Consider the following 14,425-nt stretch of genomic DNA (forward strand, 5'->3'; position numbering starts at 1 on the left):
CATGAGAATCCAATACCACGTTGTTGCATAGTCTTCAAACACTTTCACTCCAATTGCCCTTGCATCAAGGACTTTATTGATACCACTGAATTCAAAGAAGGAAAAAAAAATCAATTATTTTTTGACTACCACTAAACAGAAATGTTCTTGTTATGATAAAAGGGATTTGGAAGCTGCAGTTCTAAGCGTATTTTTAGAAACCATTTATCACTAGTGACTCATTTCCTAGCCACAACAATACATGAGGTGCCACTTTGGTAAACCTGCAAAGGTAGCCAGCTATAGCTGCACACAGACGGAACATGGCTTCCAAGAGCAATAATCAGACCCCTCTCCAACACATGCAACACACCCTCAGTGCTGCAGGAGCCTCACTATAAGACATGAATTTAGTTGGTAAGATCAGCTTTTAACTTATAAAATCCATAGAGCCAATATAAAATCCATAGAGCCAAGAATGAATATGATATTTAATTCCCCTTCTTAATCTTCTGACAGCTCTGTAGCAGGAAGGCACAAAGAGGCACATACAGAAAAGCGCACCAATCGTTAGCATCCAGTTTGATGAATTATCAAAGTGAACATACTTAGTAACTACAGCGTAGTCATTCCTTTCCCCCATGTGCCCCAATTACAACACCTCCCCCTTCCCCTAAAGTTAACCGTAATCCTGACTTTTGTGATAATAATTTCCTAGTTTTCTTTTTAGTTGTACCATTTATATATGCATCATAGGGTAATTTAATTTAGTTGTGCTTACTTCAAAATTTTTCATCAGTGGAATTGTACTATTACTTTATGATTTCTTTCACACAGCTTTGTATTTGTGAAATTCATCCATGTTGCTATCATATTCTAAACACACAGGAACTGCACTGTTCTACTCGGACTGCTAAAATCTTTTGAGACAGAACAATAAATTTTTTACAATGCCTTTATTTTTTTACTTTAAATTCAACAACTAAGCTATGAAATGGTACTCTGTGTGTTTATATTTGTGCACATACAAGTCTGTGTGCACCCAGGGAATTGTATTTCCCAATAACGTGGAACACCATGATGTATACAGCCAAGGGAAACAGAAAATTCACTTCCCTGTAGTTAGTCCATAGAAATTCGACACAGTATTGACAGAGCTGCATCATGGTTGTTTCACCTTTCTTAAGGCCCCCTTCCCTTTAAAATATCTAGCAGTTTTATTACTTCAGTCATTTTTTTAAAATGGTGCTTTAAAAAAGCATGGGTTTTTAAAATTATGCTTATTCAAAAGTAAATTATACTAAGGTCTTGCGATCTGTTTCCTGATGTCTCATTTCTATACCTGCTGGTAATGAAAGACTGAACCATTTTGAAAAACATAACTGTTCTTTCAGATTCATTCTGCTTTCTCTTTTACTTGGCTTTCTTAATGAACACATACCGAGTTCTCTAATCCACAGTGACATGGATATTTCGGAATAATCCATAATTCTTCCTCCATAACCCTTAACTTAATGGAAGTTTTAGTTTGGGGACAATAATGGGATGCATCAAAATTGAAAATGGGAGTGTAAACAACATACTTTGCAGCTGCCCTGAGTTCTACAGCATTTCTTGTCTTTCCACTTCCATCTTCAAACACTGTCTTATTTCCTACTGTTAAAGTGCCATTTTTAGTAGAAAAGTCAGGGAAACATCTCTGGAGATCTGTAAAAATAAATTAAAATTATGATAATCACTTTCTTCCTTCATGACGTCCTCCCTTTCTTAAGCCTTCTGTTATTTATAATCAAATTCTTACTAGACAATGTATAAATTGCTGAATACAGATAATTGCCCATTACTTGATAATCAGACTTTCTGATGATTCTAAGACTGACATGGAAAGCAAATACGATCATAATCTGAAGCTACATTTAAACTTGCTGATTATTTTATACATGGTATATTCATCAAGTAGCCATAAGAAGGACACACAGCACAGGTTTTATAAGAGTAATACTGATAACCTCCCGCTCGTGGTAAACACATTTTAATAAAAAGGCTATATTTACTTGAATGATTGGATGAATTTATTTTGCTATTTTACAAAATTCTTAGATACTCCTTGAGTGAAACCTTGAAAACCAGAGTTCAGTGAACACTTCCTTGGGAAATAAGAATCAGCTCAAATTTTAGGTTACTAAGACAACTGAATTTTTATTTACAAAGTCTGAATAATTTGTCTCTATTCCAGCTCATTTACAAGTTTTTTTAAAGAGGGGCTGGAAATGGGAATTCTAAAGCTATCAAAAATGGCCCACACTTTGAAAACTAGCATTTCTGAGAAGAGTTAATTTACCATTCAATCTTCTATGTGCTTATTTTTAATTATACAGAATCCTTGCCTCTTTACAAACCTTTGTTACTAAAAATGTTTTAAAACCCCAATTTTAAATGAAGAGGGAGGAGCAATCAGAAATAGATAATTTTTATATTTTTTCTTACAAGAAGTATCACAGACTTGCATGGGTTCGTATGGAGCGTAAACCTGAAAATATGAAAGCAGCTGATATAGAGAAAGAAGAAATATGTCTTTGTAAAGCTTTTCCTGACTTTCCTGGCTTAAAATGGTCTGATCTACCTACCTTCATCTTCCGTAGCATTTACAATCGGGGTGACTGCTTCAGTGCCCTCTCTCTCTCCTGCTCTTCCCTGGCAAATCTGACATAGTAGCCTCTACCAGATGCTTCCATTCTCTCTCAATCCAAACCGTATTTCTGTCTCCACCTCTCCATGCAAATTAGCCTCCCAGTGATCCCAGTGACCTCCTAGTTGCCCAAACCTCCAAATCTTTTTCAGTCTTCATCCTGCTTGAACCCATTACCTAGCACAGTGCTTGGTACATAGTGGAACTCAGTAAGTATCTGCTGTTGAATGAATTAACTTTCTCTTGAATGAGTCTTTGACATGGGAGACAACCCCTGCCTTTTAAAACTCTCTTCCCTTGGTTTACAGGCCCAGGTTCTCTCCTGCCTTCCCTTATTCCCTTCTGTGTACTCTTTCTCTTTCTGCCCCTTCAACATGACTGTTCCCACATACAGAACCCCCGAAACTTGTTCTACGTATTATATCTGGGCAATAACTCATTTAGTCCGTTAGCTTTAATTACTAAATATGCTCATTATATGTTTGGAAAGTAGAGAAAATTTTATGAAAGAAGATACAAAACTGTACATAGTTTTACCACCCACAGTGAACTATATTAAACCTTCTGGTGCATTTCCTCCAGTCTTTCTTCTACAAGAATTTTTTTTTGAGAGTTATAATTATACAGTACATGAGAGGTTGTCCCTTGTTTCTTTCTTTTAATATTACTTATTTCCATTTATAAAATCTTTAATGAGTGAATTTTATTGGCTGCATACTATTGTTTCAAGTACTATACTTAATCCTCTATTGGGGGGATACAAGTGATTTCAATATTTATCTTAATGTTTCCTTCACTAGACTGTGAAGGACTGTGCCTTATTCATTTTTGTATCCCCAATGTACATTTCATATTGTGTCATTTAACCAAACTATACTTATAAGGGCAGGATTATATGTTATACTTTTATACCTATTACATCGTCAGTGACTAATGATTCATTTTTACCGTTTTGCATAAAAATTTGTAACATTCTTCTTGACTACAGACACTTGTTGCCCAGGACTTCCTGGTTAAATGCAGTTGCTTGCCAGGTCTACAGCTTTGCTGCAGGGTTTTAATGATCCAGAGAAGAGTGATGGGAGCATGTAAGACATTATGTTTGATGGTAGCTACTTCAGTGGTAACTGACTTTCTACTCAAACTGATGACTGTTGTCTTTCTTCCATTTTGAAAGAAATATGTACTCATTGTGGAAAAACAGAGATATAGAAAAAAGAAGAAAGAAGAGAGAAAATGGCCATAGTTTTGCCACCTCCAAAACAATCACTTAATATCTTGGCATATTTCTTTCCAATCGTTTTCTTTGAATAGTTTTTTTTCGTTGTTGTTTATTTTAATTTATACAGGCTTGTCATAATGCATATAGTATTTTTCATTTTATGTAACATTGTAACGTATACACAATACTTATGTAAAAATTATAAATATTTCATTTAATGAATACACCATAACTTATTTAAGCCTTTCCTTGCTCTTGGATATTAGAGTATTTCCTTTTAATTTTCTTTGTCTTTTCTTTTTTTGGGGGGTGCTTTTTGGAATAACACTGTGATGGACATCTTTATGTAAAGTTTTTTCTCTGTTGTTAGAATTATAGCCTTAAGAAAGGAAAATGAGTGATTATTTCATTTTCTTCTAAACAGCTGAAGTTTATAAATTTTAAAGAAATAAAATGTTGATGCATTCAGGAGACATACAAATATTTCAACTTTCAAATTATAAATACAAGTATATGCCCCACCCTCACTCCCCAGGCAATTTCTCAACAAACTTTTTGGCTGAATTCAGGGGTGGATGTGTTAGAGTGTGTCTGTGCTTATGTGTGTTCATAGAGCACCAAAGAATCAATCTGAATGGGCTTTTAAAAATCAAATTTCAAACTTTTTTGTGGGTGTTTAAGCAGCCAAACCTAAAACCTCACCAAGCTCCAGTGGAACATCCCCAGCTGGAGCCAGAAGAATGGGCTTTATTCTTCCTAATTAACTCTGGGACCCTGGGCCAGTCATAGGACCATTCCCGGCCTCAGTTTTGTCAACTGTGAAATAGGGGAATTGAATTAAATAACTTCTTGGTAGATTCTGTGTTTCTAAGGTAAAATAATAGCCACTTACAAGGTTTGCTTGGAAAAATCGCTGTTGGACAATCATCATCCAGTAAAACTTGTGTGAGAGTCTAAAATTGAAGGAAGGGTATGTTAACATTTGAAAGATGATGTGATGGCAAGTTTTACTCTTAATATAAAAATTTTGTCATTTAAAAATTCAATTCCCTAATAATCTCCGTATCCCAAATTACACCCCTAATAAGGGTAATTGTAAGATTATCACACACACGTGCTTGTTTGACAAACACTCTTAAATACCCTAACTGTAATTCAATTGAATCAGCAATAATAAAGTCAGACCTGCTGAAACCAAGGCATGTCTTTGAAGGTGTGTATCTTCGTCTTAGTTATATCCTTAGTCTCTAATCCTTTACTATTTTTCTGGAAAAATGGCATCTTCTCTAATTCAGAAGCCATTGCTACTAATTAACACAGTCAGGCTTTAGAAGTCCCTTATAAATCTTAGATCTAGTGTTTGGGGACTTTTACAATGAGTAATTATCAAACCAGGTTTGGAAGCAAAGTTCTTAATCTTATGAAGTAGCCATGGAGCTTTATCACCACATTGCAAATGACATGACATTTAGCTCTTAGCTCTGGACAGCAAAAAAGCCAAGAGAATTTGCTGGTGTCAGGGAATAGCAGATGCTAACTTACCAGACCTAACAGTCTTGTATAGCACCCCAAGTCTACAAAATGATATGGCATAAATTGTGTGTGTGTGTGTGTGTGTGTATGTACGTGTGCATTTGTGTTTTAATGAAATGGTACCGTTACTAATCACTTCCAAGAAGATTTTGGAGCTTGATCCGTTACACAATGCTCATGTTACACTTGCGATTGAAACAAGGTAAATTCTTTCTAGTTTTAAGCTTAAACACACATACCTTCGCAGGCTTAAGATGAGCAGACTTGCAGAACTGGCTGTAGTATGTCCAGTAGTTTCTGTCTTTTCTGTACCTAAATTGTATTTCCATGTAGGTTAAAAATCTTTCTGGGCACTTGGAGACACAGATCTGTGAAATAAAGAAACACAATGGTGGGAATTGAATTGAGTTGAACAAACCAAGGAATTATCTACAAGGTTAAACTTCTAAATTACCCACCACTATAAAAAAGCAAAGCACCATTTTCCATCTAAGAAACCTAAATCAATTCTCTAAACTTACTGTAAAAAATAAACTTTCGTGTACTAGTATTCAACCTCTACTCCTTGCCCTTTGATGCTGATGTTCTGTTAAAACAATAAGATGCTGTACAATGACAAACTTACTTTTACCTCCTGATTTGACATAGTTGTAGATCTACACGCAGCTGTGAAAAATAATAGATTCCACATACCTTTCACCCAGTTTTGGCCAACAGTAATAACTTGCATAACTATAGTACACTATCACAATCAGGAAACTGATATTGTTACAATCCACTAACCTTATTCGGTTTCCACCGGTTTTACATGCATTCATTTGTGTGTGTGTGTGTGTGTGTGTGTGTGTGCAGTTCTATGCAATTTTATAATTTGTAGATTTGTGTGACATCTTCCACAGGACAGTGATGAACTTTTAATATTTTTTTATGATTTTCTGAATTAGTAGATAAGAGCTTAATGCAAGATTAATTTTACCTGTGTAGTTTATACATTTTCAGGGTTAGAATCTTGCGTTCTTTCCTTTACGTGAATACAATGGTAATTTAAAACGCTCCAAACATTGATAACTTATGCCACTAATAACTATCAGTGCCAATGAATTCTCAGAACATAATTGGAGGTTTTATTACCATAAGAAGCTAACAAAATTAGGGCTATTTGTGGCAATCAATCATTATTATTGTCTTTCAGCAGCACCAGTCAAACATGGGCAGAGAGGTCACTGATGCAATTATCTTACATTAATGAACTTTGGGGGCCTATTAATGCCAAACCAGATGGCCGTGCTAGTCCACAGAGCCACCGTGGAGTGACTGCATTCCAATTAGTAACTCCACAGAGAGAAAGAATCAGGGAAGATGCACTCTGTTGGCTTTGCTTTTGTTTGTAATAAAAAACCAAAGATCATAGGAAGCCATGAGAGTTGTAGTCAATCCTTGAACATTCCCTTCCTCCACCTTCAGTTCCTCCTTACCAAAGCCTTCTCAGCTCTGACTTGCTCCATCTCCCTACTGTACTTTGGTAACTAGTCTCACTGACCAGATTCTAACTCAACCCCCACTGGTAGTTAGGTAAAAACACGGCTGCTGAGGTGACATCTCTTTCCCCTTTTATGGGTCATGTCTCTGCTACACGAGGACAATTGGTATCAACCCCACAGCTAAGGTAGTAGGTAGATAACCTAATGGGTACCTCAAATCTCACAGTTAATATTGTTTGGTAGCAGCAGTCCAATTTCTTTTAGAAGTTTTGACAAGGTAAACAACCCTTCTCCACATTCACACCTCCAGATGCATTTTCTCTTTCCCAGTCTCTCCTACACACATATGCACACACACACACAAGCACACACACACACATTCATACACCTCTAGAGGAAATATTGAAAGTCTCACAGGTATCTTTCTATGAAAAGTGAAGAACTGTTTAGGGACATTCACAGCATCCAACATGCTCACATTGTTTGGAAGAAGACTGAGGTCATTGTCAATGCGAACATCAAAAGTTTACTCTGATCGGAGCTAAGCTGAAAAAACCATTAACGTATTAGGAGCTACCTCACAGACATTTAGACTTTGGCAATTTACTTACATGATTCTGAAAGATAACTGAACTAGCCCCTTGTTGGATACATTTAAATGGATTTATAAAAGTGAATACTGAATATACTAATGTTTTCATAGGCTTTCAATGATGGTAGGAGCTACTGAGTTGAGGCTATGATGATTTCTGTATTTATAAATACACACACACACAATGTATACTACACATATAAAAGTGCGGTGTATGCAACATATAAAAGAAAGTAACTTAAGTGGTAAAAAATGTTTTGATAATGAGAATCACATCAAATTTCATTCCAGACACAAATGAGCTGTTAAAAAACAATATAGCAAATGTTCTTTACTCTCCCTCTATCAGACCAATTTGTTCACTTCAAATAGGGTGCTGATTAGTAGCAATCAACATATAATTAGCCAAAAATGAAGGTCACATTGAGGTTGGGTATCCTAATTGATCAAGGTCTGTCCTTTAAATGCTTATGACACATGTCTGGACCATGCTGCATTAACAAAAAACATCATGCGTAAAAATATGGCTTGGATCAGTAGACACACTACTGCCTGGCAGACTGAAAGCAATCCTGCATTATTGGCAGCTAATATATATTCTGACTCAGTTCTGATTCTTTGTATAACCACAAAGGGGCATTCTGAATATAGTTCTTCATCATTATTTTTACATCTTCCATTCGTATAGGGTTAACACTCTAATATAAATTAGGATTTGGTGAGTGGAAGAGAGAGTTACACTGAAGGTTAAAACACTACAATTTGCAATGAAGAAAGGATAATCTAGTAAATCTAGTAATTTATGTAATCTAGTAATTTATGAAATGTAATAAAAAGCATAACGTGCAAGGATTTTTTGTTTCATCATGGGAATGATGGATTTGTATAGTGTAGTGGAAAATTTTCTAGACTAGGAATAGGAAGATATTCTCCCATTCATTCATTTACTCATTCACTCAACAAATATTTATTGATCACCTACTCTGAGCCTGTTCTAGGCACTGGGGACACAGTAGTGAACAAAACAGATAAAAATCCCTACGTTCTAGTAGGGGAGATGGTCAACAAAAAATAAACAAAATTGTTTGCTATGAGATGGTAGCAGGTGTTATGGAGAAAAATAAGGCTAGAAATAAGGCCAGAGGATGAAAGGTACCAGGGTGGGATTCTAATTTTAAATAGGTAGTTAAGGGAGGCCTCAACAAAAGGTAATATTTGAGGAAGACTTGAAGAAGACTAGTGATCTAGTCATCTGGAGAAAGAGCAGGCTAGGCAGGGAGATCATCAAAGTCTAGGGCTATGAAGTTGGCGCTTTCCTGGATCCTTTGAAGACAACAGATAGTCAGTATGACCCGAGTGCAGTGAGCAGAGGGAGAGCCATAGCATATGTGGTCAGAGTTGGGCAGACAGTGAAGGACTTTGTAGGCCATTGTTAGGACTTCGGCTTTCAATATGAGTAACTTGGGAAGCTATTGAGGGGAGGGGGCTTGAGCAAAGGAGGGACATAATATGACTTACATTTAACAGGATCACGTTGGCTGCTGGCCAGAAAAGAGAGTCTAAGGGGCTGGAGACAGGGGCAAGAAGAGACCAGTCAGGAGGTCATTGAACTAATCTAGCTGGTTCCTTGAAAAAAGGAGGAGATGGTGAAAAAAGGAGGAGTTTGGTCCTGGGTATATTTTGAATGGAGACCAGAGGAATTAGCTCACAGCTCAAACATGAGTGTGACAGAAAAGAGAGATCAAGGATGATTCGATGGTATTTACAGCTGTAATAGAAAAGACCGATGGGGGTGGGGAACAATTTTAAGGATAAAGTCAGAGACTAGGAATTGAGTTTGGACATGTTAAATTTGAGATGCTAACTAAATATCCCTGTAGAGACATGGCATAGGTGGTTGGATAGAAAGATCTGGAGTTCCGGGAGCAGACTGATCTGGATAGATAAATTAGGAAGCGCAGCATATAGTTTGTGTTAAAACCACAAGACTAGGTGCGATCACCAAAAGGAGTAAATGTAGGTATTGAAGAGGACTAAGCTGGGTAGAGGAGGAAACTCCAGTGTTTCGAAGACGCTGGAAAGATGAAGAGAAACCATCAAAGAAGACTCATAGGGAGTAGCCAGAGAGTTGGGAGGAAACACAATGTTGTGCCCTAGAAGCCAAGTGAAGAAAGTATATTAAGGAAGAGGGATTGATTAAACAGTGCTGTTAGCTCAAGTAAATACGGATTGAAAATTGACCATTGGTTTAAATAGATGGAGATCGATGGTATCAATATCATTTGGAGAAAATGGAGTAGGAGTAAAAGCCTGAATGAAAATGAGAAGGGAGGATTTAGACACATTGAATATAAACTATTCTTATGAGGAGTTTGGCAAAAAAAAGAGGCACAGAGATATGAAGCAGTAACTGGAAGGGGATGTGGGATCAAGGAGAGAATTATTTAAGACGGAAGAAATAACAGCATGTTTGTCTACCGATGGGGATAACTTAGTAGAGAAGGAAAATGGTAATAAAAGAAAAAACCAGAAGATTTCTGGAGTTGTGTGCTGGACTTTGTGAGCAAGGATAAGATCTAATGCACGAGCGGATGGGCTGGCCTTGGGCACACAGGCTGTTCCTCCACAGTAAGAGCAGGGAAGGCAGAGTAAATACATGAACACAGATGATGACAGGTAGGCAAGTAGAGGTCAGTGTGGCAGCTCGTAAAAGTTGTCTTCTGAATGCTGATACTTTCTCAGTGAAATAGGAAGCTAAGTCAGAGGCTGACGTGGAGACTGGGAAGGAGGTCTTGGAGGTCTGAGGTGAGAGGAAAAGGTGTGAAATTGTTTTCTAGCAGAGTAGCTAGTGAATGGGCAAAGGGTCTCCTGTGTGATTTGGGGACAGCATTAAGGGCCCCCTTGAGGTTAGTGGTCCTTCATTTAATGGACTGTTGTGTGTGTTTTCTGCAAGAACACACAGCTGCCTGGGTTGAGGCATGGAGTAGGCAGAAAGCTGCATTTAGCCATGAATGATGTTTTGCCAGGGAAGTACAAGTAAATGAGAAGGGGCAAAAGAACTGAGGGTTTATATAAAGGAGTGATTTTTTTTTTAATTTTTTAATTTTATTGAAGTATAGTTGATTTACAATGTTGTGTTAGTTTCTGATGTACAGCGAAGTGGATCCGAGAGGAAGCAACTAAGTCAAAATCTTAGTAAGTTTTTGAGGTAGTTGTACTGCCAAATTCACGACCTAACCTGAAAAGGCCTTTGACTGTTAATATAATCTTTGAGGTTCTACACTCGCACAATAGGTAGAAAGCTTCAAAGCCACGCGGCCCCTAAGAGGGTATATTTCCAATGCTCAGCAATGGTGTGGTCTGAGGCTGACAGACAGGAAATAACCTTCCAGGGGGTTGAGCAAAGAATCATAGGATGTGATGGATAAGCAACTTCCTTCAGAGAACACGATCCAGGTGGAATAAAAGACTGTTCTCCAGTGCCATGCACTAAAGACCACTGTGCATTTAGACGTCCTCCCTTTCTGAATGGGAGCTTGTATTCTAATTTTCCTAGCCCTGTTCCCCATTGTGCATTTAGTGTCAAGACCTGATGGAGAGACTATGCATAATCCATAGATCCTAGACTATGGGTTAAAGATAGTACCACATGGGATTCTGGGTTGTCTCCCTTGGGAAGAAGGGTGTTCTGGAGGACAGAGGGAAAGACTATGGAAGAAACAATGAAGTTTGTCTCTATTGTTTCATTTGTTCATGGTACACAAGAGGCTGCTCAGCCCACAATTACATTGCTTTATTCCCTCCTTCTTGCATCTCGGTGTGAACAAATAAAACTAATGAGTCTATGGCGTATAAGTAGAAATGCACTGTGTGACCCTACTGATCCAAGGCTTTTAAGAACAGGGGTGCTTTATTCAGCCTCTCTGTCTTCTTCCGGCGACTGAGTGCTGCTCCTGCTGAGGACTTAAGGGACGACAGAGCCACCAGACGAAAGGAGCCTGGAAGAGCGTTGCCCATTGACCACAAACACCGCCTTTTACTCTTATATGACCAAAAAGAAACTACTGTTTTAAGTCACTGAAAAACTGGGGTTTATTAGTTACAGTAGCTGGCTTTATTCTTCCTAATACTGATCTTGAGAAAAATATCTCCACTTCTCTGGGCTGCAGTTTATTCATTTATAAAAATAGGTGGTTAGACAAGATAATCACTGAGGTTCCTAGTCATACTAAAATGATTAATCCCTGCTTTTTTTTTTTTATTGTATATGAACCAACATGAGCTTATACTTCTGTCTTCCCACCTTCCATAAATTCATCATTAATCACACACACCCAGAACTCAAATGTAGTTTCTCAATTCTTTCACCCAAGAATGTTAAAATCGCTAACATCACCAGCGAGGCATGTTTTTTTTGCCTTACCTGTCTGGTAGGGCACTGTAGGTTTACCACCACGGAGGGACTGGTACAGCTGAGCAGGTTAAAGTAAAACAAAATGGGCTTGTTCCTAAGAGAACAACATAATATTTTTAGTGACTGTGGAAATATTTCATATCATTTCAGCCCCTGTATACTTTAATATAACATAACATTTAAAAATCGGCTTCATTTTCCCCAGACAGTTGCAAAATATTCTCCAACTCCCCTTTAAGCTGCCTAACACTTAAAGCACCTTTTGGTAATAGTAAAAAGTTGAAATAATCAAATTGTCCATCAACAGGGGATTGGTTACATAAAGAATTCCACATCCATAAAGTAGAAGACTATATTGCCATTGAAAATAATGTTGAAAAATGTTTAATGTTTTAGCAGGGAAAAGTGAGACCCAAAGAGATCACAGGAGAGTTGAAATAAACCAATGGGGGTAGAAAGAGGGCAGCACTGAAGCAGCCTGTCACGGGAGAACGTGGAGTCAAGTAAATGGGCTTGCATCTTCCTGGTGGTACCTCATCTGACAAGAGACTGGAGGTGAATCACCAGGCATAAAGCCAAAGGGGTTTGGTGGAGGGCAAGCCAAAGCTGATTTCTCACATCAAAGAACTAGTCAGTGAGGACTTCCCCAGAGAATTTCCACTTGTGCACCATGAGAGAGCCAGCCTTTGGATGCTTACCCCAGAGACAGAGTTTATGCATAGTCAGTTACGTCTTAGCTGCAGCAGCAACAACCATGTGGGACTAGGGCAGTGGCCAGGAAAGTAACAGATACTCCTCCTTCTATCTGTCACAACACAAAGAGCTAGGACCAGGAGAGAGGGAAGAGAAGGGAAATAGCAGAACAGGGCCTCTCTCCCACTCTAAGTTCCCTTGCAGAGTTCAAACCTGAGCTGGGGAATTGGAAGAAACAAGATTCAAATTTTAAATTGGACTGCACTGAACTTTTTAACAATAGAAAGTATTTAGAAAGCTATGGAAGGAAGCTACCCAAGATGCCAAAACAAGAAGGAAAGAAATTTGAAAGAACATTGTTAAAGGCAATAATAGGGGAAAAACATAAACCCATTTCATGTTTGTAATCCCATCTAGTTCAGATGGCTCAAGAATCTGGCTATAAATTCATACACAATATGCACAAGGCTACTTCACGATTCCACAAGAGTGAGCTTGGCTCTTTCACCACCCAAGCAACTATATCTTCTACATGTGATTCAGATTTGTACCTAAGCAAATGAATAAATTATACATGTCATGATTCATTGGAGTCCCTTAGGAGTAGTTAAAATGCTGAATGGTAAATCAGTAATTGTCAAGAATGCCCCACAGGTAAAACTGATTTATAAACTGCAAAATGCTACATAAACTCAAGTTATTCACCAGATTATGTGATCCTCAAGGGTAAAGTTTGTACCTTATTCATCTTTATACCCATCTACCTTGCCAACACTTAGCTGAGTACTTGGCCCATATTAGGCACTCATCAGATGTTGCAGAATGGATGAGGTCAATTTCAGAATAAGTTTTTCAATATCTTAGAATCCTCCTTAGTTTTTTGCACAAATCTATAGTCATTCTATCAAAGTCTGTCTGATATCTTTAAACATCAGTGGTCCTCAGATTCCCTAGGTACAAAGTAGATGGCGATAGTTGCAGCTGAACAATTCTGCAGAAGTGACTGAGGAAGTAACTCATTATTTAACTTGAATTATATTTCCGCCATGAAACAACAAAACAGAAGCAACTACAAACTACTAGTTTGAGATGATGTAAGATGCACTTAAGCCCATCTCTCTTCTTTCCCGAGACTCATGGAAATAAAAGAATAAAAGTACAAAAAGGAATAAACCTCACCATACCAGCTAAGGACGTGCAGGATGGGATCTGCACACAATTGCACAAGAGAGTTCAACAATTTCCGGAAGATGGAGAGCATATGAGACTGTGTTGAGTGATGAATGCACCATAGAAAAGCTACAAAAAGGGTGGGATATGATATGCCTGTTAGAAATCATGACACATTCTGGACTCAAAGCTGAGAGTGAGAAATGTGGCCAAAAGTAAGAAGATTAATGAAGGTTTATATATAGGTCTACAGTGCAAATCAGCGTCTCTGTGCTCCTCCCATACACCTACACTTAAGACTTCTAGCATCCAGGAAAAATGGGCAAAAACAGAGGCCTCTTTTGTTGAATGATAGCAAGGGCTTTTGTGGGATTGGGTACCCCAGTCTACAACCCTTCATATTCTGGCATTGTAAAAGCCCATGCCTGATAGTCAGCTTCCCACCAGTTCATGCTGTAGTGAAATCTAACAGCTAATACAACGTTCCTATCCCATATGGGGCAGAGGCCGCCCTGGAAAAACTGAGCTACTAACACAGAAACAGAGCAAATTCACACAAGCGACCCAATTCTTTCTTTAGTAAAAATGGATAACCAAGTAGCATCAGGAATTTAAGAGAAATCAGAATAGGAAAGAGAAAGACTAAAGTAAA

At 38.0% G+C, this 14,425-nt stretch overlaps 1 protein-coding gene across 1 annotated transcript in view; it reads right to left on the reverse strand.

Moving 5' to 3' along the window:
• The window catches only part of SLC44A5 (solute carrier family 44 member 5), a 372,145-nt gene that overhangs the window by 43,332 nt on the left and 314,388 nt on the right, over positions 1-14,425 (reverse strand). The window contains exons 5-9 of the mRNA XM_068538021.1: positions 11,920-12,004; positions 5,663-5,791; positions 4,783-4,843; positions 1,563-1,686; positions 2-85 (exon numbers count right to left, since the gene is read on the reverse strand). Of these exons, the coding sequence (XP_068394122.1) occupies positions 2-85; positions 1,563-1,686; positions 4,783-4,843; positions 5,663-5,791; positions 11,920-12,004 (483 nt within the window). The remainder of the gene's footprint in view (position 1; positions 86-1,562; positions 1,687-4,782; positions 4,844-5,662; positions 5,792-11,919; positions 12,005-14,425) is intronic.

This window comes from Eschrichtius robustus, chromosome 3, assembly GCF_028021215.1.
Source record: "Eschrichtius robustus isolate mEscRob2 chromosome 3, mEscRob2.pri, whole genome shotgun sequence".
Lineage (NCBI taxonomy): Eukaryota > Metazoa > Chordata > Mammalia > Artiodactyla > Eschrichtiidae > Eschrichtius > Eschrichtius robustus.